The 26,092-nt window shown below is 46.8% G+C and overlaps 1 protein-coding gene across 4 annotated transcripts in view; it reads left to right on the top strand.

Annotated features, from left to right (window-relative positions):
* Positions 1–17,779, top strand: part of ntrk2a (neurotrophic tyrosine kinase, receptor, type 2a) — a 117,430-nt gene extending 99,651 nt beyond the window's left edge. For all 4 annotated transcript variants that reach the window (XM_070546126.1, XM_070546124.1, XM_070546127.1 and 1 more), the window contains 2 exons: positions 5,306–5,464; positions 12,464–17,779. In XM_070546126.1, coding sequence (XP_070402227.1) covers positions 5,306–5,464; positions 12,464–12,649 — 345 coding nt within the window. In that variant the 3' untranslated portion in view covers positions 12,650–17,779. The remainder of the gene's footprint in view (positions 1–5,305; positions 5,465–12,463) is intronic.
* The last annotated feature ends 8,313 nt before the right edge of the window (positions 17,780–26,092 follow it).

The following is a 26,092-nucleotide window of genomic DNA, read 5'->3' as shown; positions in this document are numbered from 1 at the left end:
CGTAAAGAGTCTTAAGTGCAATTAAACATAAAGCATCACACAAGGTCTAAAAACTTTCCATCAGTGCTGCAGACACCAGCATCCCTGGCGGTCATTTTTTTTGTTTCCATAGCAACCCCGAGGATGATTAAGGTACAATTTACAGTGTAACAAAGAGTAGGTGGGATTAGCCATATAAAGCCCTCCCACATCCCATCCCATAATGTTTTAACTGGTGTTGTTGCCATGGATACCATAGCCTCCTGGAAGTTCCAAAGAAGAGCTTACATTCTTCCACTGCTTTATTTTCTCAGCTTTTTTTTTGTTTGTTTTTGAGGATTTGCTGGTACAGAGGGCCGAGGCCTGGCTGATGCTCTGCATATTTATGAGACACTGAGGTGGAGGGACAGGCAGGTGGGCTGAGAGATGATGAACGAGGATGACAAGGAGAGGAAGAGATGAGGGAGCAGCAAAAGGAGGCAAAGGCTGTCAACAGAGACAGATAAAAAGCAACGGGCGATGATCTGATAACAGAAAGGGAGGTGTCCTTGTGAGTCTGGTCTTGAAGCTGCTGTGGTGTAAACATTTGACTACATTCTGCTGCTTCATCCCCGATGACAAAAACATTTTATCTGCAGCTTTATTTTCCTTCTCCTTTGTATTTTCCATCCTCAATTTTGTCTTTAAATGAGCCTTTAATGCCCTTCATTTCTCTCCTTGTTAGCTACATATAGAACACCCCCCCTCCACACACACACACACATACACACACACACACACACACACACACACACACACACAAATAACAAGCAGAAAAAAAGTGTAGCTCAGCAGTTTGAAGGCCCAATATTAATATTTCAGACCATTAGGGGAAATGGGAACACGTGATGAATAAAACAATACCACTAATGGATATAAGCAGGTTCAGAAGCATCAGTGAGCCAAACCAAGTCCAAGCTGAACAATAATTTACTCATCAAGAAACAAACCAGGTTAACACTTAAACACTAACTCCTTAATAATTGCATGAATGTATTTGATTAAGCAATTGAGCAAAAATAGGTAAATGTGGTCCAGACTCAGTGATTGTCACAAAACTTTTAATTGGCTGGGAAAGGTATCTTATCAGTTTTATTTATGTATATATATATATATATATATATATATATATATATATATATATATATATATATATATATACATAAATATATATATATATATATATATATATATATATATATATATATATATTTATTTATTTATTTATGTGTATATATATATATATATATATATATAATTTTTACGTTTGTGAGAGATTATGCTGATATGGGAAGCCTAAGCCACGCCCATGTACTTCCGGACCATGGGTCCCCAGAAGAATTAAAAAATGAATGCAAGTCAATGGGGCTAAAAACGTTATTTTCTAATCCTACTCGTGCCACGGATTTCACATATGATTGTGAATTTTAAAGATGCATTTTGATGCCAAGGACGCACTTATTTTCATACAGGGGAAACATTATTTTAGGTATTGTGTGAAAATATGTCCAGGAATATAAATGCGCTTCACGAAAATTAGGTCATCGAACCAGACGCAGAAGAGGAAAGGAAATGGCTGTGAATTCAGCAAACTTCAAATCCTTCCTTCAGGAGGAGAGAACCATAATAAATCTGGACGCGTGGTAAGTAGCAGCTACGCTAGGGGAGAGGAGATTTTATGGTGACGTCACGTGTGATTTGTATTCATGCTAATTATGAACTTTTACAAGCTGATAAATCTCAAGTAGCATTGTCAAAACACACATCAATAAGAACAACATATGTGTGATCCAGTGTCTAAGGCAAAGCGGGTTAGAAAATAGCTCTTTAAGCCCCATTAACTTGCATTCATTTTTTTCGTTCTTCGACCCATGAGCCGACCGGAAAGGGAGGAGACTTCGGCTCCTTATATACCAAGCTTAGATCACAATGATGTTATTATTCCATCCTCTTTAACAACTAAAACTGATAATTAATAAGCAAGCACACGTTGCACATGGCTGAGCATGCAGCACCTGGTTCTGAAGAACAGAAACTGCAGAGATGGAGGCTGATATATTCCCAGAGAAATAAAAGTGAACCTGATGGCCATCTATGTGACCGCTCGCTTTTTATGACTACATTAAATAACCTAGTGACTAACATAGAAAACAGGCAAAGTGTTAGTGCCAGACCATTAATAACAGGCATAAAGCTCCGAAAATGGATTGTGCTATCTGTGTTGTGCAGCGGAGTGCAAATCAGTCGGTGGATTCATGTTCAGAGGAGGAGTTAAAGGAGAGGGGAGGGGCATTATGAGGGAGAATGTCGGCACACAGAATATGAGAACGGTCAGGGTTGGGATTAGGTTTCCGTTCCTCTGTTTTTTTTTTTTTCAGAAGCTCGTTTAAACAGCTGATCAGAACGCATCTGGATGTGATGTTCAGCTCTTCTTTAGTTTATAGAAAGTGAAGGCAGATTAACTCTCAGTTAGGCAGATCACAATCAGCAGAGCCATTAATTCTCCAGTGCATCTGCGATGCTTGTTCCACTTTGGGGCATCGCTGACAACACCTGACAAAGATCAGGCCCTGAAGCGTGTTGAGATGACATTTGTAGCCTGGTTTATGGAGACAAAATGAAAAATCTTTATGAAAGCTAGACAAGTGCTCTACGTAGTGTTTCCTTTCTGTAAACTGTAATAATTTAATTATTTTCATTTTATTTTATATACAATGGATACGGAACATATTCAAACTCCTGTCAAAATTTCACTCTGTTATATTGCAGTCATTTAATAAAGTTAAAGTCCCATTAGTCATCACACACTGATGAAATTCATCTCCGCATTTGACCCATCTCCGTGGGGAGTGGTGAGCTGCAGCTTTGGCTGCGCTCGGGAACCATTTGGTGGTTTAAACCCCCAATCAAACCCCTGAAAGTTGAGTGTCTAGTAGGGAGGCACCGGGTCCCATTTCTAAAGTCTTTAGTACAACCCGGTCGGTTTTGAACCCAGATCTCCCAGTCCCACGGCGGATACTCCACCACTTGGTCACTGGGATCAATTAAATTCATTTTTTCCTCATTAATGTACACACTGGACCACATATTGACATAAAAACACAGAATTTTAGAAATGTATGCAGATTTATTAAAAACAGAAAAACTGAAACATCACATGGTCCTAACTATTCAGGCTCTTTGCTCAATATTTAGTAGAAGCACCCTTTTAAGCTAACACAGACACGAGTCTTCTTGATAAAGACAAAGAAGTTTCTTGCACCTGGATTTGGGGATCCTCTACCATTCCACCTAGCTGATCCTCACCTGCTCTGTCAGGTTGGATGGTGAACGTTGGTGGACGGCCATTTTTAGGTCGCTCCCATCGACATACATACTGGACAATTCATTTCCATAGGCTCCAATTACACGTTTTTTAGGCTAAATGGGAGGTGGCCACCACCGCCATTTTGACCGTGTCACAGGTTCCGTCAAGCCCAGACAGGTCAAACTAGCTACAAGCTAACCTGAAGCTAACCCAAAGCTAACGCGGAGGTGGGAGCTAAGCTAACGGAGGTAGCAACCTAGCTACAACCGGAGTTAACTGTGCACAACACCAGAGCTTCTGAGTCAGAGATACGCCGGGCTGAGCGCTGGGTAAAACCGGGTGGAACACAGAGGTCTCCCGAAAGCTGCTGAAAGCCAGCAGCCGCACAGCAGACAAGCGCCGCTGCGATCTGAGATGCGCAGAGCTGCCGCTGGGGAGAACTGGGTGGAAAGGTTTCCATCCTAGAGCTCCAAAAGCCGGCAGCCGCGCAGCAGACAAGCCGCGATCAGACAGAGATGCGCCGAGCTGCGGGGAGGGGAGAAACGGGTGGAAAACATCGGTCTCCCGAGAGCTCCACAAGCCGATAGTCGGAACCCAGCTCCACCAACATGTTATATTTCAACCCATTTTCTAAAGTGCAGCATTATGTTAAATGCACTGGGTTTTACCCTATTACATTTAAATTTCATGGTTAAACAGTACATGTTAAAATCTAAGCTCAGCTCGGCAGTGACCTAAAATACATAAATTTAATTTTAGTTAACGAAAAAAATGAAGTGGAGACTCCTTGGATGCTCTATTAGTGCAATTAATGCCACAGCAAGTCATTTTGTCCAACAATTGCACAAAAAATATCCAAAAAAGAATACACAAACACAGAGACTCAAAATCCCGAAGCAGTTTCCAAGCCAGACCGAGGCTCTACTGAGGCCTTTCCACGGAGCTAGCTCTGTGGTCACGTGGGTCTGATGCTCATTAATTATACAGAATTTTAGGCTTTTAATACACTTAAACAGAAGAGTGAGAAAAAAATTCACCCCCCTCAGAGTTGTCATGAGTGTAAACTAGATCATTTAAACAAAAAACATGTTTTGGTACCAGGCTGTAAACATATTTATTTCTGCTGTGAAATTGGTATTTTTAACATGGGAATCAATGAGAATTTGCTCACGTCTGACAACAGCCCCTAGTGGATGAGGGTGGAACTGCAATTTGTGGTACTTCCGGGTTGGACTCAATTTTTGAGCCACATTGTGGGGGCCTGGTCTCTCCAGAAGTGCTCAACTGGATTTAAGTCAGGGCTCTGACTGGGCCATTCAAGAACAGTCACAGAGTTGCTGTGAAGCCACTCCTTCGTTCATGTTGCAAGGTAAACCTTTCGCCCGGTCTGAGGTCCTGAGCACACTGGAGAACGTGATTGTCCAGGATATCCCTGTACATACTATTCCACAACAAAATGGAATTTCTAAATAATAAACAAATTACATTTCACTCATGTGGAAAACTAACAATTCACATGCAGCAAACAGAAATTATTTAATTTTCATCACAAGCATGAGATTGCAATTATTTCTCAGATTAGGGTCACTGACAGTTATATTTACATTACAAAGCTGTACAAGAGGGCGGAAAGGTACAGAGCACTCTAGTATGCTGCAGTCACAGGAATGATGAAATCTTCAGCACCTAACCATGAAAACACAGTCACTGAAATGCCTCAGGCAACAGTTTGGAAGAGTAAAACGTTTGCAGCAGTTCTTTAAAATGGATTGAACTACCTGACAGAGTGAGAAATGTGAAAAGATGAAGGACCTTGTTAAAACTTCACCATGTTTCCCAAAAAAGTAGAATAGAAGTCACAGAACTAGATAGCTCTTCCGACTTTCCCCTCCCTTCATTTTTTACATTCAGATAATTTTATAGTTTCTATATATATGTGTGTGTGTGTGTGTGTGTGTGTCTGTGTTTGTGCCTTCAAAGGTCGGAGGTCACACCATGCTGCCCATCCGCTGGATGCCCCCGGAAAGCATCATGTACAGGAAGTTCACAACAGAAAGTGACGTGTGGAGTCTAGGAGTCGTCCTCTGGGAGATCTTCACCTACGGAAAACAGCCTTGGTACCAGCTCTCCAATAACGAGGTACAGAACTGTCCTTTACATTTTAAAATCATTTATAACAACTTCTATACACAGTCAGCAGTTACTGGCATGTGAAAATTAAACCCTCAGTGGAAGTTAATCTAAATATTCTATTGCATTACTTAAAGTATCAGGGGCGTGTCCAGGGAGTGGCCTGGGGTAGCACATGCCACCCTTGGAATCTAACTGGCCCCCCCGGGTGGCCTTTAAATAAGCTTTTCATTGTCCACAAAAGGCTTGGGGGTAAAACAAAAAGCATAACCATTGGTGCCACCCATGCACAAAGTTGTGCCTCACCTGGGCCACCCCATTTTAAAAGATCTGGACACGCCTCTGTAAAGTATTATTATTTTAATCTAAAGATAAGCTCTTTGGTTAATTGGTTATTTATAGCTGCAACTGATTAGTGCAAAGACACTTATATCTAAACCAGGACGTTGAAATATTCTAAAACGTGAGTAACGCAGGACGCACGTGGCGCATGACAGAATAGGTGTCAGACTCGAAGACTGGGTTCGGGAGTAAGAGCTTTTATTACACATACGGTTGGCTAAAAGCGGTGCTGGAAAGGCTGACGGATGAGGTCTGAGGAGGAAAGGTGGAGGTGTAGCTGTAGTAGCTTTGGAATACTCTGATCATGGATCACGGTGGAACGATGACTGAGTGAAGAGCCGGTGTGGCGTCTTCCATATATAGACATGGATTGACGCAGGTGCAACATGGAGGGAATCCCCGCGAGGGGCATGCTGGGTAATGTGGTCCAAGACTGAAGCCGGTCAGCTGGGAGAGCCCGGCCTGGGGGCTTGGACTCTGACAGGACCCCCCCGGTCCAGGGACGGCTCCAGAAGTCCCCGGGCCACCTCGGTGGGCCCAGAAGTCCGAGATGAGGGCAGGGTCCAAGATGGAGCGGGCCGGCTCCCAGGAGCGTTCCTCTGGGCCGTAGTCCGCCCAGTCTACGAGGTACTGCCTGCCCCGACCCCGGCGGCGAGCGTCCAGAATGCGCCGGACTGTGTAGATGGGCTCCCCGTCGAGGAAGCGGGCCGGCGGAGGTGCTGGAGCCTGAGGTGGCAGGAGGGGGGATTCCACGTAAGGCTTAAGCCGGGAGGTGTGGAAGGTAGGATGGACGCGAAGGCTTGCAGGCAGCCGCAGCCGGTACGTGACCGGGTTGATGACCTCCTGCACGGGGTAGGGCCCGAGGAACCGGGGAGCGAGCTTCCTGGAACCGGCACGGACCCGGAGGCCTGCCGTGGACACCCAGACCTTGTCCCCTGGAGCATAGGAGGGACCCGGGCGGTGCCTGCGGAGGTGTTGGTGTGAGTAACGGGCGTTGGCCCGGGTAATGGAGGCCCGCGCCTTGATCCATGCGTTCTTGCAGCGTCTCACCAGGGATTGAGCAGCTGGCACCGCGACTTCGGGTTCCTGGTTAGCGAAGACTGGGGGCTGGTAGCCATAGCAGACCTCGAAAGGGGACATCTGAGTGGCCGAGGAGGTGTGGAGATTATGAGACAGCTCCGCCCAGAGGAGGTACCTAGGCCACTGCGAGGGCTGGGCCGAGACAAAGCAGCGGAGGTACCGGCCCAACTGTTGGTTCGCCCGCTCCGATTGACCGTTGGTCTGAGGGTGGTAGCCAGAAGACAGGCTGACAGAAGCTCCCACTAGATGGCAGAAGGCTTTCCAGAAACGGGCCGTGAACTGGGGACCACGATCTGAGACCACGTCGACCGGGAACCCGTGGAGACGCACCACATTCTCCAGAAACAGTTCTGCAGTGCGTCGGGCCGAGGGAAGGCCCGGGAGGGCGATGAAGTGAACAGCTTTGGAAAACCGGTCAGTGACCGTTAGGATGGTGTCGAGGTCGTTGACCGGCGGGAGACCTGTGACAAAGTCCAGCCCCACATGGGACCAGGGGCGGCTGGGCACCGGAAGAGGTCTGAGGGTGCCAACCGGAGCCTGGGTGGACGCCTTAGAGCGGGCGCAGACGTCACAGGCGCTCGTGAATTCCTTAACGTCCCTCTCCATACGTGGCCACCAGAGAGCCCGTTTCAAGAACTTGAGAGTCCGAGAGAAGCCCGCGTGACCAGACAGGCGTGATGAGTGGGCCCAGGCCAACGCCTCACTGCGACAGGCCGCGGGGACGTAGAGCCGACCGGCGGGGGTCTCTGGCGGCGCTGGGTCTTCCCGGAGGGCGTTTTGGATGGCCTCCTCCAACGGCCACCCAAGGTGGGCCACGAAACAGTGCTCCGGGAGGATGGGCGCCGGCTCTGGACGTGGGTGCTGAATGCGTGAACTGGCGGGAGAGGGCGTCCGCCTTCTGGTTTTTAGTCCCGGGGCGATAGGCGAGATGGAACTCGTAGGGTTCGAAGAAGAGGGCCCAGCGAGCCTGGCGAGGATTTAGCTGCTTGGCGGACCGGATGTGGGTTAGGTTCTGGTGGTCAGTTCAGATGGTGAACGGCTGAGTGGTGCCCAGAAGCCACTGCCTCCATTCCTCCAACGCCCATTTTATGGCCAGCAGCTCGCGATCCCCTACGCCGTACTTCTGCTGGGTGGTGGAAAACTTCCTGGAGAAGTAGGCGCAGGGATGTAGCCTGTCATCTGGGCCGCCTTGGGACAGGATGGCACCGGCGCCGACATCCAAAGCATCGACCTCGACCACAAAAGGGACTGCCTGATCCGGATGGCGCAGGATAGGAGCCGATGTGAAACGAACGACTAGGTAGTGGAAGGCCCGAACGGCATCTGGGGTGAGCCGGAACGGCTGACCAGGAGGGCTCGGTCGGGTGAGAGAGGTGAGAGGTGCTACAATGGTGCTAAAGTCTTTGATAAATCGACGGTAAAAGTTGCAGAAACCCAGAAAACTCTGCAGTTGCTTCAGGCTGGTTGGTAGGGGCCAGTCCTTCACCGCCTGGACTTTCTGAGGGTCCATAGTTAGACCTTGGTCCGAAATCAGGTAGCCCAGGAATGAAACGGACCGCTGGTGGAAGGAGCACTTTTCAGGCTTACAGAACAGGTTGTTGTCCAGGAGCCGGGTCAGGACAGCGCGAACATGGTGGTGGTGTTCGGCCTCTGACTTGGAGTAGATCAGAATGTCATCCAGGTAGGCAAACACCCACCGTCCCAACATGTCACGGAGGACATCATTGATGAAGCGTTGGAAAACGGCAGGGCTATTGCACAGTCCGAAGGGCATCACCTGGTACTCCCAGTGACCGGTGGGGGTGATGAATGCCGTCTTCCACTCATCTCCAGCTTTGATACGGATCAGGTTGTAGGCGCTCCGGAGGTCCAGCTTGGTGAAAATCCGCGCCTGGGAGATGGCATCCAGGGCGGATGTGAGGAGCGGCAGAGGATGGCGATCTCTGACTGTGATCTTGTTCAGTCCTCTGTAATCTATACAGGGGCGGAGATCACCCTCCTTTTTCCTCACAAAGAAGAAGCCTGCGGCACCTGGGGACGACGAGGGTCGGATGAAACCCTGCTGGAGGGCCTGGTCAATATATTCCTCCATGGCTCTGGACTCGGCGGGAGAGAGAGAAAAAAGGCGCCCCCGGGGTGGACTGGTTCCTGGTTGCAGCTTGATTTCCATGTCGTACGGGCGGTGAGGCGGCAGTGTGGTGGCGCGCCACTTGTCGAACACCGCAGCCAGGTCCCGGTAGGGCAGTGGCAGATTGGGCGGTGTTGGGCCAGGGTCACCGGTGGGGCCGTCTGGCATGGATGGAGGAGGAGAGAGGTGGGCCTGGCACTGGGTCCCCCATTCCAAAAGGCGGCCCTGGGACCAGGAAATCCGGGGGTCATGGAGACGGAGCCAGGGAAATCCCAGGATTAGAGGAGAGGAGGGAGCACATATTTTCAGGAACTGGAGGGTCTGTCTGTGGCCTTGGACAATCATCTGGAGTGGCTGGGTTCGGTTTTGGACCGGATAGGGTTGGAGGGGCCTACCGTCCACCGAGGTCACTGGCACAACTCTCTCCAAGGGGGTCATGGGGATCCGTAGGCGCTTAGCCAGATCCATGTCCATAAAATTGTCAGCAGCCCCCGAGTCCACCAGCGCGTGCATCTGGAGTGAGGCCTCACCATGAAGGAGGGTAACATGAAGAAGGAGTCTATTTGAAGAGGCGGGGGCTGAAGGTGACCCAGGCTGAGCGACCCCGATACTCAGTGCGTTCCTTCATTTCCCAAACGTGATGGACAATTCAGGCGTCTGTGGTGGGAGGAGCCACAATAGGCACAGAGACCCTCGCGCCACCGTCGCTGTCTCTCCTCTGGAGGAAGGTGGCCTAATTGCATGGGCTCATCAGTAGAAGCGGGTCCGGGAGCAGGCGTGGGGGAGCGAGGAAGAGGTCCAGGCGCCCTGGATGGGCGAGTGAAGGGCTTGGGCCGAACCAGAACCCGCTGATCCATGCGCAGCGCCAGATCCACCACTTCATCCAGGTTCTGGGGCAGCTCCTTTCCCGCCATCTCATCCCGGATGTAGGTTGCCAGTCCCTCCAAGAAGACGGCTCGAAGGGCAGAGTCATCCCACCGCAGCTTGGCGGAGATGGTGCGGAACTCCGACGCATATGCGCACACAGAGCGCTCCTTCTGGCGGAGTTTTAGGAGTCGTGCCTCTGCCCCCATTTCGCTGCTGGGTGGAACAAACGTCTTTCTGAGGGCAGCCACGAATGCAGCGTAGTCATTGCAGGCCGGTGATTTGGAATTATAGAGCGCAGCGGCCCACTCTGCAGCGCGTCCGGTGAGTAGGGAGGTGAGCTGTGCCACTCGAGAGCGCGCAGTAGGGAAGCGTCCTGGGTGGCACTCAAACTGCATCTCGAGGGTAGCGAGCAGACCGTCTGGACTCCCCGTCTCTCCATTCCACTTCTCCGGGAGACTGAAGTGTGGCTCTCCCGTCGGGGGAGTGAGGGCTTGCAGGTGGAGAGCATGAACCTGCTGCTGGAGTGCCGTGACGGCAGTAGACAACTGCATGGAGAGATCGGTCTGGGAGTTCAGTCTGGTGTTAAGCCGGTCGACCTGGGCGTGGAGCTGAACGTTCTCGTTCACCAGTTGCTCCATCTCTCTCTTCACCTGCTCGAACTCCGCTGGATTAATGGACTCAGTCATCCTGTCAGACTCGAAGACTGAGTTCGGGAGTAAGAGCTTTTATTACACATACGGTTGGCTGAAAGCGGTGCTGGAAAGGCTGACGGATGAGGTCTGAGGAGGAAAGGTGGAGGTTTAGCTGTAGTAGCTTTGGAATACTCTGATCATGGATCACGATGGAACGATGACTGAGTGAAGAGCCGGTGTGGCGTCTTCCATATATAGACATGGATTGACGCAGGTGCAACATGGAGGGAATCCCCGCGAGGGGCATGCTGGGTAATGTGGTCCAAGACTGAAGCCGGTCAGCTGGGAGAGCCCGGCCTGGGGGCTTGGACTCTGACAATAGGTGCTTTTGACCCGTGAGCTCCCTTCCAACCAGGAGCGTTTAAGACGTGAAAAGGAAGAAAAGGCGTTCCACACAGCGGCCTCGTGAGCTCACAAAACCACAGGAAAATTGCAACACTCGTGATTTTAAGAGTTCACACAATAACAAGCAAGGGGAAAGATGCCAGCATGCATCCAAAAATTCATCAATGATTTTCTGTTCAGTCTAATGAGGTTTCACAGGAAATTACACTTATTTTTATTAGTTAAACTACTGAAAAATTTTATGTGGCTGTTATTTAGAAAGTTTTCAGATATTTTACACTGCTTTTCTGTTTGACTTCCTGTTTGGCCTGGTCTGAACTGCGGACGTTGATGCGTTTTGGAAGGGTAGTGCGTAAAAATAGACTTGAAGTGTAAGCAACGTAGGGGGGACGATTCGCGGCCGGTGGAAACGCACTCATCCAGAATAACGGAGGCTAACTACTCCGTGCTACACTTCACAGACGGCACGCGACACTTATGCATCCGGTGGAAAAGTAATAGTCTAGTGATAGAAATTCAACAAAATATTCTAATGATGGTTGCCGTTTTTGTGCTTGTTTAGTCATTTTAGTCGAGGCATTTTTTAATAATTAATTAGGCACAGTTTGTTGATGAATCATGACATATTTGATATTGAATGCTTGAATCCTAACTTCTAAAATTCAGAAAACACAGCTGTCCTGTAAACCCCCCACCCTTGACATCGCCATCTCATTCCTAATGATGCCCAACTCTGGTTGCATCAAAGAATCAAGCTTTAACCTTTATCAGGTCTCCTTTTCCCCTCCAACAGCGAGCAACTCTCTTCTTTTTCAGAGGTCACCACCTCCTGACACCGAATCCGATCCCTCTTACACGGAACACAGAGTTTCATCCCACGCTTAGATATCAATTACTTATCTGCCCCCGCAAACTGATGGCAATCACGGAACGAGGAGGAGTAGCTTGCCGATTGCTTTCCAAAATGACAACTTTCAAACAGATTGGATCCTTGATATCCAGCAATTTGTGAGCCACAGCTGTTTCTGGAGGCTTAATAAAGGCCATTAAGTGGCATTCACTGTGTGAGCACGGCGGGGTGTACTTAATGTTTGAGGATATTATAACAAGCTTATATAGCCTTAATGATGTGGATTATTTACAATCGAGTGCAGGAGAATGAGAGCTTTACGCCCCTTCAGCTACATCTTCATTTATACATTAAACTTAAACACTTGTGTGGTCTTAATTAGCGTCAGCAACTTGATGCATGCTTGAACATGAAGTTAAATGCATGATTAAGACGTCCCTGCCTGGTTTGGTGAGCTGTACATATATAGCTATGCTGTGCATAACTTCACCAGTTTAGTAAATAAGTTGTTTACCGTGACATTTCCACTGTGTGCTGCTGCAGCAAGGGGACGCAGCTCCACAGAGGAGATATTTATCATCTTCACTGAACTTTGCACGCATGGAGAGTGGTGAATTTCACCCTGAGTGGCCCTAGACTGCTGCTGAAATTGAAGGTTACACCTGTGTGTGTGTGTGTGTGTGTGTCTTTTTCCTCCTCTGCAGGTGATAGAGTGTATAACTCAAGGCCGGGTGCTGCAGCGCCCCAGGACCTGTCCCAAAGAAGTGTACGACCTGATGCTGGGCTGCTGGCAGAGAGAGCCGCACATGAGACTCAACATTAAAGAAATCCACACTCTGCTTCTCAATCTGGCCAAGGCCTCACCTGTATACCTGGATATTCTGGGCTGAACGCGGCTGCAGGGGGAGTTCTGTGTGTCTGTGTGTGTGTGTGTGTTGCCATTGGGATATATCAAAGTCTGCATATGCATTTAAAGTTGCATGTGTGTGTGTGAATTAGGCTGAGCATTGTAGCTCTTCAGACTGAAGTGTTTGATGCTCACACAAGTGTGTGAGTGTGTGTGGTGCCGCTGCACAGGATGTGAAGCTCTCAAGGCAATCAGACAATTCTTCAACTCGTCCCCGATCACCTCCTTCCTCGCGGCCAATTTCCTCTCCTTTGTGAAATCCGTTCCTCCCCTCCGCATCCAAGAGACTTTTTAAGGAGTGATTTAACTTTGGAGGGAAATTTAAAAAAGAAATGAAAAAAAAAATCTTCTCACATCTTTTCAAATGCTTTAAACTTACTGGGGCTAAATTGTTACAAAAAAGAAATAAATAAAACAAAAAAAATAGAAAAGAAAAACAAACAGATTAACAGGAAAAGCTAGAGACTCATCCCTGTGCTGCCTGTCCGACACCAGGACACGTCTCAACATCTGGAAATCTCTCAGATGAGCAGCGGTGAGGATTTTCAGAAACTCTGATACCCTCAACTGTAAATAAGAGACATTTCACCACAAACGGTTCCACAAGAGCCACAAAGACACTGTGTTTTCTCCTTTCACCCCGTCTGTCTGTCATCCCGTCTGTCTTTCAGTCTCTCTCTCTCTCTCTCTCTCTCTCTCTCTCTCTCTCTACGTGAGCATCTTTGTCAGCATTCAACCAGCAAGACTGCACGCGTGTGATGATTAAGACTTTGGTATGCTCATGGGAAATTGAGTACAACACAATGACGGCCAGAGCGGGAGGAGGAAAAGTAAACACAATCTGCTTCCCTGCCTGTCAGACAAAATTAGGAGGTGTGATGAAAAGATAATTTCAGGTTGGCCAACTTGTGCTGATGCAAAAACAGGAAAAAAATAGAACAATCAGTGACAACACAGCTGCAACAGAGGCTCAATGGTGACAAACGGAAGGAGACATCCTGCTGTGTGATTTAACGTTCGTTCATGTCCGCATTCTGCATTTGATCACCGTTATCTGTTGCCTTTTACTCTTCCTCAGGCCTGGACAGCAATAGGTAATATGAAGACTGCCCCCCCCCCCCCCCCAAGTGACAGACGCCTCACTTGTGATGTCAAGTGCTCGTGTCGGAGGTCAATTGATTCATTTGTCCGCAGCTGTCCAACAATCGCGAGGCAAGACTGGCTGTCGGGGAAGTGGCGGGAGGGGATTTGGAGGGCGTGAAGGTTGCTGAGGGAGTTAAGGTTTTGAGTGGTCAGATTTTGGTCGGATGTGTGGGCGGCAGCGCTACAGAAGGTGTGGTTCGTTTGGTCAACCCCTATTAAATCATCTAGGCCCTCAGCACTCAGACTCTCCAAAACCACATCTACGTTAGAGGGTTTGCACACGAGAAACACACTCCTCGTCCCGTCATCCCTCCATCCTCTCACTCACACACACACACACACACACTGACCCGCTCACTGAAAGACACTCAAAACGGGCGGAGAAGGAAATTGAATTGTACATGTTTTATTATTTGAGCGGTGCAGTGCTTAAGCCAGGCCCCGTCCTCTGTAATGGTGTAATGTATATTTCATTACAGCCTAATGGGCTCCATTAGCACAGTCTCCTCACAGACATTCAAGACTCATTGTTTTAGAAGAAAAGATGGAGGGATGGAGAGGAGAGGTGAAGGAGAAGAAAACACAAGCAAGGAATGGTGACGGGTAAGAGATGATAACACACTGAGGAGGGATGGAGGAGGAGGAGGATGGAATGGAAGAGGGTAAAGGTATGAAGCTGATGGAAGAACAAAAAGGGGGGGAGAGGTGAGGACGTCCTTTGGGAGAAAAGAGGAGTAGAACATCCATCATTAATGCGGCCAGCAGATGTTCTCTGCTAGCCACAACTTTAACTTTATGCTCCCATCACATTCCTACAGCTGCCCTTAACCACACACACACACACACACACACACACACACACACACACACACACACACACACACACACACACACACACACACACTTTACCGGCAGCTCCCTGAAATAACACACTCCTGTTACTGAGAACCCCTTCACCCAGCTTACAGACACTCTGTACATACGGCTCACATGCATGCAATATAACAACATTCTTTTATTTATGTATTTATTTATTTATTTATTTATTTCTAAGTTGGACTTTTCATCATTGCGTACGTTACTGTAACGGAGGTAACATCACTTTCACTAACAGCCGTTTTAGATGTAGAAAATCAGTCTGGAGTAACGCGTCCGGCTCACTGAACAAGAGCACTTGATGGAGTTGGTGTTTGTGACTTTGATTTCTAGTCTTATTTATAAATGAAGGAGCATTTTGTACACTTCTTTCTAGATTCAAGGTTGCCCCTTTTTTTGCAGCAACCCAAGTTTTTTTTTTTTTTTTTTTGCAAATGTGTAAGATAGTCGAGTTTATTTTCATGTCACGCTCCCTCTTATAAACTACCGAGCCTGTCCTCGTGGACACTGTTCTCTACTGCAGCAGGGATGGATCTCACCCATCTGTCACATTCTGATTGATTTTGGCACTTCACAAAAAAATTGAATAATATATATATATAAATACTGCTACCTGCCAGAGTGTGTGTGTCAGAGTCGTTGCTGCTGCATTGACACTACGCTCTAACAAGGTCCTCAAAATCCATCCCTGCTGCATGACGACGCCGAGCTTGCACTGAGTGAAAGCACTCTTCACAAAACTTTGCCACACAGTACCACTGTGCAATAACAGATGGTAGGGTGTTTGGAAGGCCTGAGCTGGAAAGATTAAAAAAATAACTGTGATAATTTCTGTGAACTCCTCTGATGTCGAAAGAGTAGCGCAGGATGAAGCAGCTTCTCAGCTGGCAAGAACTGTCTGTGTGCAAACCTGCTGTCCTTTCTCCTTTTTTATTTATTCAGTGATGAAGTGTGACAAGTTGGAAATGTTTTAACAGTTGTGCTTAAAGTCTGAGAGATGGACGCTTGTTATCAAGGAGACCGATCTGCACAGATCAGCCTTGCATTGTCGGCTCTGATGAAAGAAAGCAGTGAAAACAAAGAGAACCATAAAGAGGAAAACAACATCTGCCGTGCAACTGGAGACCTCAGACAAGAAGGACTGACAATCACAGATCTCTCTCTCTCTCTCTCTCTCTCTCTCTCTCTCTCTCTCTCTCTCTCTCTCTCTCTCTCTCTCTCTCTCTCTCTCTCTCTCTCTCTCTCTCTCTCTCTCTCTCTCTCTCTCTCTCTCTCTCTCTCTCTCTCTCTCTCTCTCTCTCTCTCTCTCTCTCTCTCTCTCTCTCTCTCTCTCTCTCTCTCTCTCTCTCTCTCTCTCTCTCTCTCTCTCTCTCTCTCTCTCTCTCTCTCTCTCTCTCTCTCATCCAAGTGACCTACTGTATGATGGATTATTCAAACAACTTTCCTCTTCTTTGCTGCCTATACTGTACGTGAAAGTCTCAAACTCTGGTCCTTCTAAGTGCTATTTATTTTTTTTTTACTTTTTGTTTTTCTTTTCTAAAATGAAATTACAGCGAGAGGAATGAACAAACATTTCATGTAAAAATGTGAATAAGCTGCTGGAAGATTGAAGCATTTTAAACAGCTGTGTCCCAGACTGTGTCAGGAAACAGAATGAGCTATTTTCTTCTTAGAGCAAATAGATGCTGAGCGATGCTAGCGCGCGTGCGCATGTGTGTGTGTGTGTGTGTGTGTGTGTGTGTGTGTGTGTGTGTGTGTGTGTGTGTGTGTGTGTGTGTGTGTGTGTGTGTGTGTGTGTGTGTGTGTATAAAATACTTGCTAATTCTAGGGGGAAACAAGGAACCTGGTATCATCCAAGCTCAAATATATGGAAGCCCTTTCCCGCCACTCTGATTTAAAAAAAAAAAGATCATTTTAATCTCATAATGACATCATAATTACGAGATTTAAAAAAATATATTTTAATCTAAGTGGCACGAATGGGCTTCCATAAATATAAAGAAAAACCAAAAGAAAATTCTATAAAATTGATTATTTTTCCTCATAATTACGAGATTGCTAAGTCATACTAATAAGATTCTATTTCTTACTTATGACGTAGCAAAGTCATAATTATAGATAAAACATTTTGTTTTTTATCAGAGTGGCGGGAATGGGCTTCCATAAATACAGAAAATAAACTATTAAAATACAATAAAAATCATCAGTGTATTAATAATTGCTGTTTGTTAATAACCAGTCTTGCTGAACTCTGGTTGATTTTAAGGCAGCTAAGATTTATGAGATCAATCAATTGCTTTACTTACAACACCAAAATAAGCCTTCTTCTCAAAACATGTTCCAAAACTGGGCTTCACAAACGTATTCCAGCAATATCCCAACAGATTCTCCTTCGTCCTGCTTTGCGTAACGTTTTTGGGGCTAAACCCTCTGACTCAGTGAACCGAAGCCCATTTCTACATATAGACACGCTTCACAACTTTAAGTGTGTTATGATCCATATCACATTTAATCCTCCGTCTCTCGCAACGCTAACATCAGACTCAGATTTAATCAAGCTGAAACATCTCAAAGGTCATCTTTGAGATTACTTTTGTGCTTGGATGCTCCTGGAGCCCCAATTCCTCAAAGAATGTAATACCAAAAGAAAAAGTTGCTTTTCTGCTGAGAAAAACACAAAAACCAGAAAAAAAAAATGTTATTTTTAAGATTTTAACAAACCCAGCAGTGGTAGAACAAAGAGGCATGTTTGGATAATTTGTGAGTTGTTGTGTTTATTTGCCACAAAAAAAAAGAAAACTAGCTTTTTACATGTAAAAGAAAAATGAATGAAAAGCAAGAAATGCTGATGTTTTCTTTTTTTCCTCTGACAGTTAAGTTGTTCTATAACATGGGGCACAAAACAACTTTAATGTCACCTGTCTGTGCTGTTTTGACACACACACACACACACACACACACACACACGAGAAGGAACTTGGACAGTCATGTAGCTGTGTGAAGGAAATAGTCATAATGATCATGTGACCTTTCTCTGAAGGTGGACCAGTCTGTCGTGATACAATGTAATTAATAAAAAAAATGTCACATCATGCATCCCGCCTGTGATTATATTGGTGTGTGTGTGTGTGTGTGTGTGTGTGTGTGTGTGTGTGTGTGTGTGTGCGTGCGTGCGATGTGTGTGTGTGTGTGTGCATGTGCGTGCGTGAGTGGCACTTCAGCACTCACTCAGCAGTCAGTCTGCACTGCCGGAGCATACCTGGCACTGCCAGGGTATGACCCCGGTACATTTGCCACATGTGTATTTGTAGCAGTCGACACGTCTCACAGTTGCACAATTGTCCGTGCATCGATGGTTGACCTGACCGTTGCCCTTTTGCCAGGGCAGGGTGTGGAAGGTTGTTGCTCATTCAGTTTCTCCTTTTGTGCCTTCTTCTCACGCACATGACAGTCACCCCACTCTTTTGCAAGCTCATTCAGGAAGTCCACCCATCTCTCCTGCACCCCAAACGTGCATTTAGTGCTGCCATGACAATCATGCTGTAGAACACAGTGATTGGCCATCTCCGTGTTCCTGCATGCACACTGTACTCCCTCACCATTTGATCCATTACATCCACACCGCACTTTGTGCTGTTGTGTGACTGTGTTTGGCTTCCTTTTGGTGGTACCCTCAGTCTCATCCACGCTGTGCTTGCTGCTGGTAACTCAGACTTCTACTGTTTGGGTGCATACACTGTCAGTGTGGCACCAGTGGTTGAAAACACCTGAGTGGTGAATTCTGTACGGCCCATCTGTCTAGTGAATTTATTAATTTCCCGGCGACTGCTGACTGTGCCGAGGATAGTGGTTTTCCAGCAAAGCAGTCGTTGTGCAAGTGACGGCGATGTAAAGAAACTGTCCGTGGCCACAGTTCTGCCTTTGTCCATGAACGGTTCCATCAGTCTCATCATTACACTCTCGGACAGTCTCTCCCTGCTGGGATGACTGGGGTCCATGCCGAGATATGGGAGGATGTTGCAGATGTGCTTTGATTTCAAGTCGCAAGCCACCCAAAACTGGATGCCAAACTTGTCTGGTTTTGTTGCAATGTACTGAAGGAAACAGCAGCAAGTCTTTGACGGAAAAAGCTGTTCATCAGTACTGATGTGTCGACCAGGTTTGTAGGATGCGATGCAGTTGGTGACATCCCCATACATCGGAGATTGCAGCAAACATATTGGTCTCCGCTCGTGCACTGTGTGTGAAAAGTTCATCAAAGCGTAGATGTCGCATGCTTTCTTCTTAGGGTTCTTGGAAGCGGTTTCAGGCCTTAGTTGCAATGATCCTTGGGTTTGCCAGTGTAGCATTGTGGTTTATGCTCTTTTATGAAAGAGGAACCATTCTACATGATAATTTGTGATATTAATTTTATTAAATTAATAACCAAATTGTATAGTTTTAAGAAGACTCAAAGGTTGTTTTCATCGATGAACTGTCGATAATATCCGTGGGTCTGTGTTTCAGTTCAATGAAGAAACAAGTTTGACAATTAAAAGTTTTAATTCTTCAAATTAAACTAATGATTTTGAAATTGACAAACAGGAAATAACAATCAACATTGGCAACTTTGTGGAACAATCTTTAACAGTTGATATGCTGTTCTTGATCAAATAGACCTTCTGTTGGAGGTGCTAAAGGTTGAGAGTGATAGGATGTGATTATGGATGCGTGTGTGCAAAGTGTAGTGAGAACTGAACATGAGGTGAGATGAATGCGTGTGTGCATCTGATTTTGCTTCAGGAAGAAACAGGTGTCTGAGTGAAAAGTGATGGTTTGAATAAACTTAGGTTTAGTTGGAAAAGATGCATCAAAACGCTATCTGTCGTGTTCTGCCTCACCGAAAATCGGACTCCCTGTTGGACCCGGGACGTCACCTTAGGAAGATGTTTCATCCAGGGCACCTTGGCTGGCAAAGAAGACAAAGATGCGCCGCGAACCGGTCCAGAGTTGCCCTCGGTACACGTGATGATAAAGCGTTTTGTCGATGCGTTTGTTAAGTTTAGTTCACTCAGAAATCAAAAGACTCGGGAGGAGTCTGCGTTAGAAGTTGCGATTCAGCTATTCTGTCTGGCTGACAGGAACAGCGTGGGGGGGGGGGGGGGGGGGGGGACGAGCCGATCGGCTCTGTCCCCCCTTTGGTTTCGTCAGGTCCTCTCTCTTTCGTTGTCAAGCACGAACTGAATCATAAGACTGAAACTTACCAAAAGCCTTTCTCTTCTCAAAGCAAACGTGTGCGTCAGCAAATGTGTTTTGGAGTTTACTGTGAGAATCTGTGTGTGGGTGTGTTTGAGTGTGTGTGTGCTTGAGTGTGTGTGAAGGTCGCTAACAAACATCCTCAAACATTATTTAATGAAGTATGGATTCATTAATCCATTATAATTAACCAAAGCATAAGAATCATTCATTTGATTAAAACACATTTATATTGAGCAAAATGATAATGATTATTCTTTAACATTAAAATCAAGAAAAGAAAGTTTTAAGACTTGTTATGAATACATTTATGGGAACAACATCTTCTGTGGGAACAACATCTTCTGGCACGAAGCTGCAGGTGGCAGATGTTATGGTTTCCAGCAGACTCTTGCAGACTTCATGTCTGCAAAGGTCTCAATCTGTGGGTGAAAGTTCTCAGCGACCCAGCTGAGTCCAACACCACCTTTGTGACAGAAAACCCATATTTCCTCACGTTACACCAGTTTTGCTGACCAGCTGTCGCTCAGTGATGGAACCTTGGTCACCCCCCGCAAGACAATGACTGATGCCATTAGTTCCGGGAGATCCATGAACCAATCCACCTGCTCTGTGTGACGTGCATGTTGAGTAGTCCACTCTTGAAAGCTACAAAGCACAAGAGTGATGAAGCTCTGAAGGCGACTCCGGATATGTTGTCTGGCTTAGCCGTTGACTCTCCAGCTGTGGCGTACGGCTCTACTGGGGTGAAATGGAGATGTGCCCCACTTGTTCTTCACGCCACACTGTGCCATCTTTTGCAGTCTCCTTCGGCTCACTCCTCAACCAAGCTCTTTTTCTTTTGGTAGAGGAGGAGTCTCCTCACCAGCAAGATAAGCAACTTCAAATTAAAATAGGCAACAAACAATTGCCCCTCGGGGATGATTAAAGTTTTTTTTTATTTGAATTTGAGAAATCTAACTCGAAGACAGCTCAGAGTGCGAATCCGGTCGAAGGACTGTCTTCTCCATCTGAGTCACAAGGGTTGGCCTTGCTCACGATCAGTTCCAGTGCCTGTTGAGTGGAGAGCCTTCTCTGGATTTTGTTTCTTGTGAACAAAATAGGTAAAGCCGTCACATATTGATCCTCCCCAGCACAAAGGGCTGCATGCTAATTTCTGTAGCTGCTCATTTCAGGATGGCCCTTGTTACGGATCCTGGGCTCCCGCACCTTGTATGGCCCAGTCCTGTTCCCTCTCTGCTGTTCAGGACCTTGGACAGGTCCTCCATCAGGCTGGCCTCCGCCTTGGCCCGCCTACTCTGCTTCAGCTGCGGACAGTCTACCGCTGATGAGACGCTCTTAAAAGATTCCTGTTTCGGTTTCTCAGCGAGAGACCCACAGATTAAACCTCTGTCTTTCTCTCCTCGATTAACTCGGTTTGGTAATTCGGATTGACTTGGTGTGACTTCAGATAGTATCCTTGATTCGTTTGAAAGATCGGTTTGATTCTGCCCCCGTGAGGCCGTTTGTTTTCGTTTTTAGCTTTACAGCTCGCTTTAAGTTGTGTTTGTAATAATATTGATAGCCGTCGAGATTTGGTTTTTAGTTAGTTCCGGCTCTTTGTTTTTCGTGTCTAGATCTATAGTTATTGTCGTGTTTTTCTCCCCGGGACCGTTTGTCCCAGGTGTTTTGAGTTATCTCCAGTTTCTCCTTCGTGTGTTTTGTTTACGTACATTCATTGTGAACCTTTCCAGTCTGGGACTGTGTATTTTGGGTTGAATTCTGCGAAATAAACCCTTTTATTTACTCTCACCCCTCCTTTCTCCGCATCAGTTTTTATGTTACCCCTTGCCACAACGCTTAACACCTAGGGTTTGTAACATAAATGGGGGCTCGTCCGGGATTTTATTTAATAAAACATCAACGTTGTGGTTACAAAGATCCCCTGGTGCGTGTGTGTGAGTGTGAGTAACAGGTGTTTTTGTTTTGCAGACTCAGGCGACTGAAACCTGATGGCCTCCTTCAATTTACAGGCTTTTGTGGAGGCCCCGTCTCGCCGGCTGCTGGAGGGTTGCCGTAAAACCGATTTGTTACAAGTGGCCGCCCACTTCGAACTTGAAGTCCCAAAACAACTCCGAAAAGAGGAGCTACGGACTTTTGTGGTTGAGTTTCTTACGGATCAAGGTGTGATCCCGCCCCTTTCGGATGCCGGTGCTCCAGCGGCAATGAGTGAGGAGGAGAATGCAGTTCCTCGGGGTTCGCCCCCTCCCTCACCTCTATCTTCGGAAGGTGAACCTGCTCAGCCTTCGCCCCCTCGTTCTCCCCGCTCTCCAGAGAGACTCCGATTAAAGATCAGGTTGGCCCAGCTCCAGATCGAAGCCGAGGAACGGGCACAAGAGAGGAAACTAAAGGCGGAGTTGGAAATGAGACGATGGGAACTTCAGACAAACGCCGACACAGCTGTGCGGATACGACAATTAGAGCTGCAAGCTCAAGCAGATGCCCAGGTGAAACAAGAGTCCCGTGTTGACCCACCTTTGAGCCCGGATGATCGTTCATCCATAAAACCAGCACCAGAGACATACAGTACGCCCTCCTCATATCACGCTTTTGATCTTGGCAAATGCATTCCTCTGATGCCCAGTTTTAGAGAAGCCGAAGTGGACGGCTACTTTGTGGCTTTTGAACGGATCGCGTCGGCTCTCCAGTGGCCTCGGGACGTCTGGCCTCTGCTTCTGCAATGTAAGTTGACTGGAAGAGCTTTGGAAGTAATGTCGGCTTTGTCTGCAATTGATAGCCTAGATTATGACTGTGTGAAAGCTAACATATTAACAGCTTATGAACTTGTGCCGGAAGCTTATCGTCTGCGGTTCCGACGCGGAAGACCTTTGGATGGTCAAACCTACACAGAGTTTGCTCGTGAAAAAAGCATTCAGTTTGAAAAATGGTGTTCTGCAAGTAAAGTAAATTCTTACGAGACACTACGTGAGTTAATCCTGTTAGAGGAATTTAAAAGGCAAATACCCGACAGGATTGTTCAATATTTAAATGAACAAAAAGTGACGTCTTTGTGCGCCGGGGCCCTGCTAGCTGATGAGTTCTCATTCACGCACAACATAGAGAGAGAGATAAAACGGGAATTTCCCGTCGGGCCCAGAAGAACCTCCTCCCCCGATCCTAATAAACGAGAAACCAGGGAGTGTTTCTATTGTCGTGAAAAGGGTCATTTAATCCGAGATTGTTATCAGCTAAGACGGAAGAATGAGAAGAGTCCTCCTAGAAATAAAAGTGTGGCTTTTGTGAAAAGGTCTCATGTTTCCGCTCCAGTCGGTCACTTTGAGGACAGAGGTGTTTCTGATCAGTGTTTTGAGCCCTTTACCTTTATGGGACACGTGTCATTACCAGACGTTCCAGATCTTAAAGTGTCTGTAAAAATCTTGAGGGATACTGGAGCCTCCCAGACCCTCATCTGCAAAAGAGTGTTGCCCTTTTCTGAAGCTAGTGCGGCCGGGTTTTCTGTGTTATTAAAAGGAATCGAAATGGGAACTATGCCCAGCCCCGTACATAAGATTCAGTTAAACAGTCCGATTATAAGTGGCGATGTGCAGATGGCTATTTGTGAAGAGCTGCCCATTCCAGGTATAGATGTGTTGTTGGGGAATGATTTGGCTGGTGGAAAAGTCAACCCTAATCCTGAACTGGTAGAGGTTCCTATTTTACCTGAACCTGTTGATGTTTTTCCCGTGTGTGTTGTTACTCGGTCACAGAAAAAAGGTCTTGACAATTCTGACATCAACCTAGAAGATTCTGTGTTGCAGTCTCTCCTATCTGAAATGGAGACAAAGGAGGAAAGCCCTGCCCCAGGTGGTTCAAAGCAGGAGAAAGCTGACTCCCCAAATTTTCCTATATCTGCTGACATCCTTTCGTCTATGCAACAGGAGGATGAAAGTTTACGGGATTTATTTGACCGAGTGGACCCTACAGCTGATATTCAGTCGGGTCAGAGTAAATATCAATTAGAAGATGGAATATTGTTCCGATGTTGGTCCCAGCCTTCTGCCCAAGGCGCGGACTGGGGAATGACTAAACAAATAGTGATACCCACGCCCTTCAGGGAAAGAATCATCTCCTTGGCACATGAAAGTGACTGGTCGGGTCATTTAGGGATTAATAAGACTTATAATTTGCTGTTACAGCATTTCTTCTGGCCTGGTATGAAAAAGCAAATAGCTGAATTCTGTAAGAGTTGCCATGTGTGTCAGCTAGTCGGAAACCCTAACCAGAAAATACACCCGGTTCCTTTATATCCTGTGCCTGTGGTTACCACACCTTTTGAACATATAGTGGTTGATTGTGTGGGACCTCTTCCTGTTACCAAGTCGGGAAAAAGGTTTCTGTTAACAGTCATGTGTTCTTCCACTAGGTTTCCAGAAGCCCTCCCTTTGTCCTCCATAACCTCTAGGTCCATCATCAAAGCCTTAAATGGCTATTTCTCGGTGTTCGGTCTCCCGAAGGTTTTACAGACCGACCAAGGCACCAATTTTAAATCTCGGCTCTTTAAGCAGGTTGCTGAGGCTCTAGGTATCAAACACGTCACCTCTTCAGCCTACCATCCCGAAAGTCAAGGTGTGGTAGAACGTTGGCACCAAACGCTAAAATCCATGCTTAGGAAGTACTGTTTTTCTACTGGTCGTTCTTGGGATGAGGGACTTCCCTTTGTCCTTTTTGCAGCCCGTGATGCGGTCCAGGAGTCATTGGGGTTTAGCCCCTCCCAGTTAGTTTTTGGTCACACTCCCAGAGGACCCCTTAAAGCCTTAACGGAGCGCTTTCTTTGGTCTGGCCCTAGTGAAGGTGAAAATATTAACAAATATGTTGCTACGTTTCAGGCCCGGTTGAGAGATGCAAACCACCTAGCCCAAGAACACTTACACCACGCTAAGAACAAAATGAAGGTACGGTTCGACAAAAAGGCGAAGCACAGAAGCTTTGCTGTGGGAGACCTTGTGGTGGTTCTGAATCCCTTGTGTGGGTCCTCTCTCTCTCCCAGGTTTGAGGGGCCCTTTGAGGTCCTAACGAAAATAAACGATCACAATTATGTGATAAAAACCCCGCTTAGAAGGCGAACATCTCAGCTGTGCCATATTAACATGCTGAAACTCTATAGGCCAAGACGGGAGACCAGTTCCATGGTGTGTGCACCGGTCTACTCTGAGATTTTGTCCCCTGAGCTCCCTGAGGACTCCAGCCCAGTTTCTGTTCAACCTATAAGTCCGCGACTGTCAAACTCTGAGGCTCTTCAAGAATTTCCCCTTACCCTTCAGCATGTGTCATCTGCCATAAGAGAGGAATTGATTTTCCTCATTAACGATCATCCAGATTTGTTTCATGATGTACCTACCCAAACTCCTTTGGCCGTACACGATGTGGAACTTGTGGATCCACATCCAATTAAACAACATCCCTATAGAGCCAGTCCCCTTAAGAGACAAGCGATGAAAGAGGAAACGGAATATTTAATTAAGAATGGTCTGGCAGTGGCCAGCAAGAGCCCCTGGAGTTCTCCTTGTCTTTTGGAGAAAAAACCTGATGGTACCTTTCGTTTTGTAACCGACTTCCGTAAAGTTAATGCGGTGATGGTGGCTGATTCTTTTCCCCTTCCCAGGGTAGATGATTGCGTAGACAGCGTGGGTGCTGCTACTTTCGTAACTCGACTAGATCTTTTGAAAGGCTATTGGCAGATTCCGTTAACTCCTCGAGCTTCTGAAATTTCTGCATTTGTAACTCCTGATAACTTTCTCCAGTACACTGTTCTCCCGTTTGGAATGAGAAATGCTCCTGCCACCTTTCAACGTCTGATTAACTCTGTGTTGTCTGATCTTCCTCATTGTAGCGCCTACTTTGACGACATCGTTATTTACACCTCCACCTGGCCCGAACATCTGAAAACACTACGTGAGGTATTTGGTCGACTGAAACAAGCACAGCTCACTTTAAATCTGGCGAAATGCGAGTTCGTCAAAGCCACTGTAAAATATTTGGGCAAGGAGGTAGGTCAAGGTCAGGTTAGAGTGTTACAAGATAAGATTCGAGCCATGGCATCTTTCCCGGTTCCTTCGACACGGCGAGAGCTACGACGATTTCTGGGGATGGTGGGTTACTACCGTGGGTTCTGTAGAAACTTCTCTACAGTAGC

This window comes from Nothobranchius furzeri, chromosome 17, assembly GCF_043380555.1.
Source record: "Nothobranchius furzeri strain GRZ-AD chromosome 17, NfurGRZ-RIMD1, whole genome shotgun sequence".
In the NCBI taxonomy this organism is placed as follows: domain Eukaryota; kingdom Metazoa; phylum Chordata; class Actinopteri; order Cyprinodontiformes; family Nothobranchiidae; genus Nothobranchius; species Nothobranchius furzeri.
This window is presented reverse-complemented; position numbering and strand designations above follow the sequence as displayed.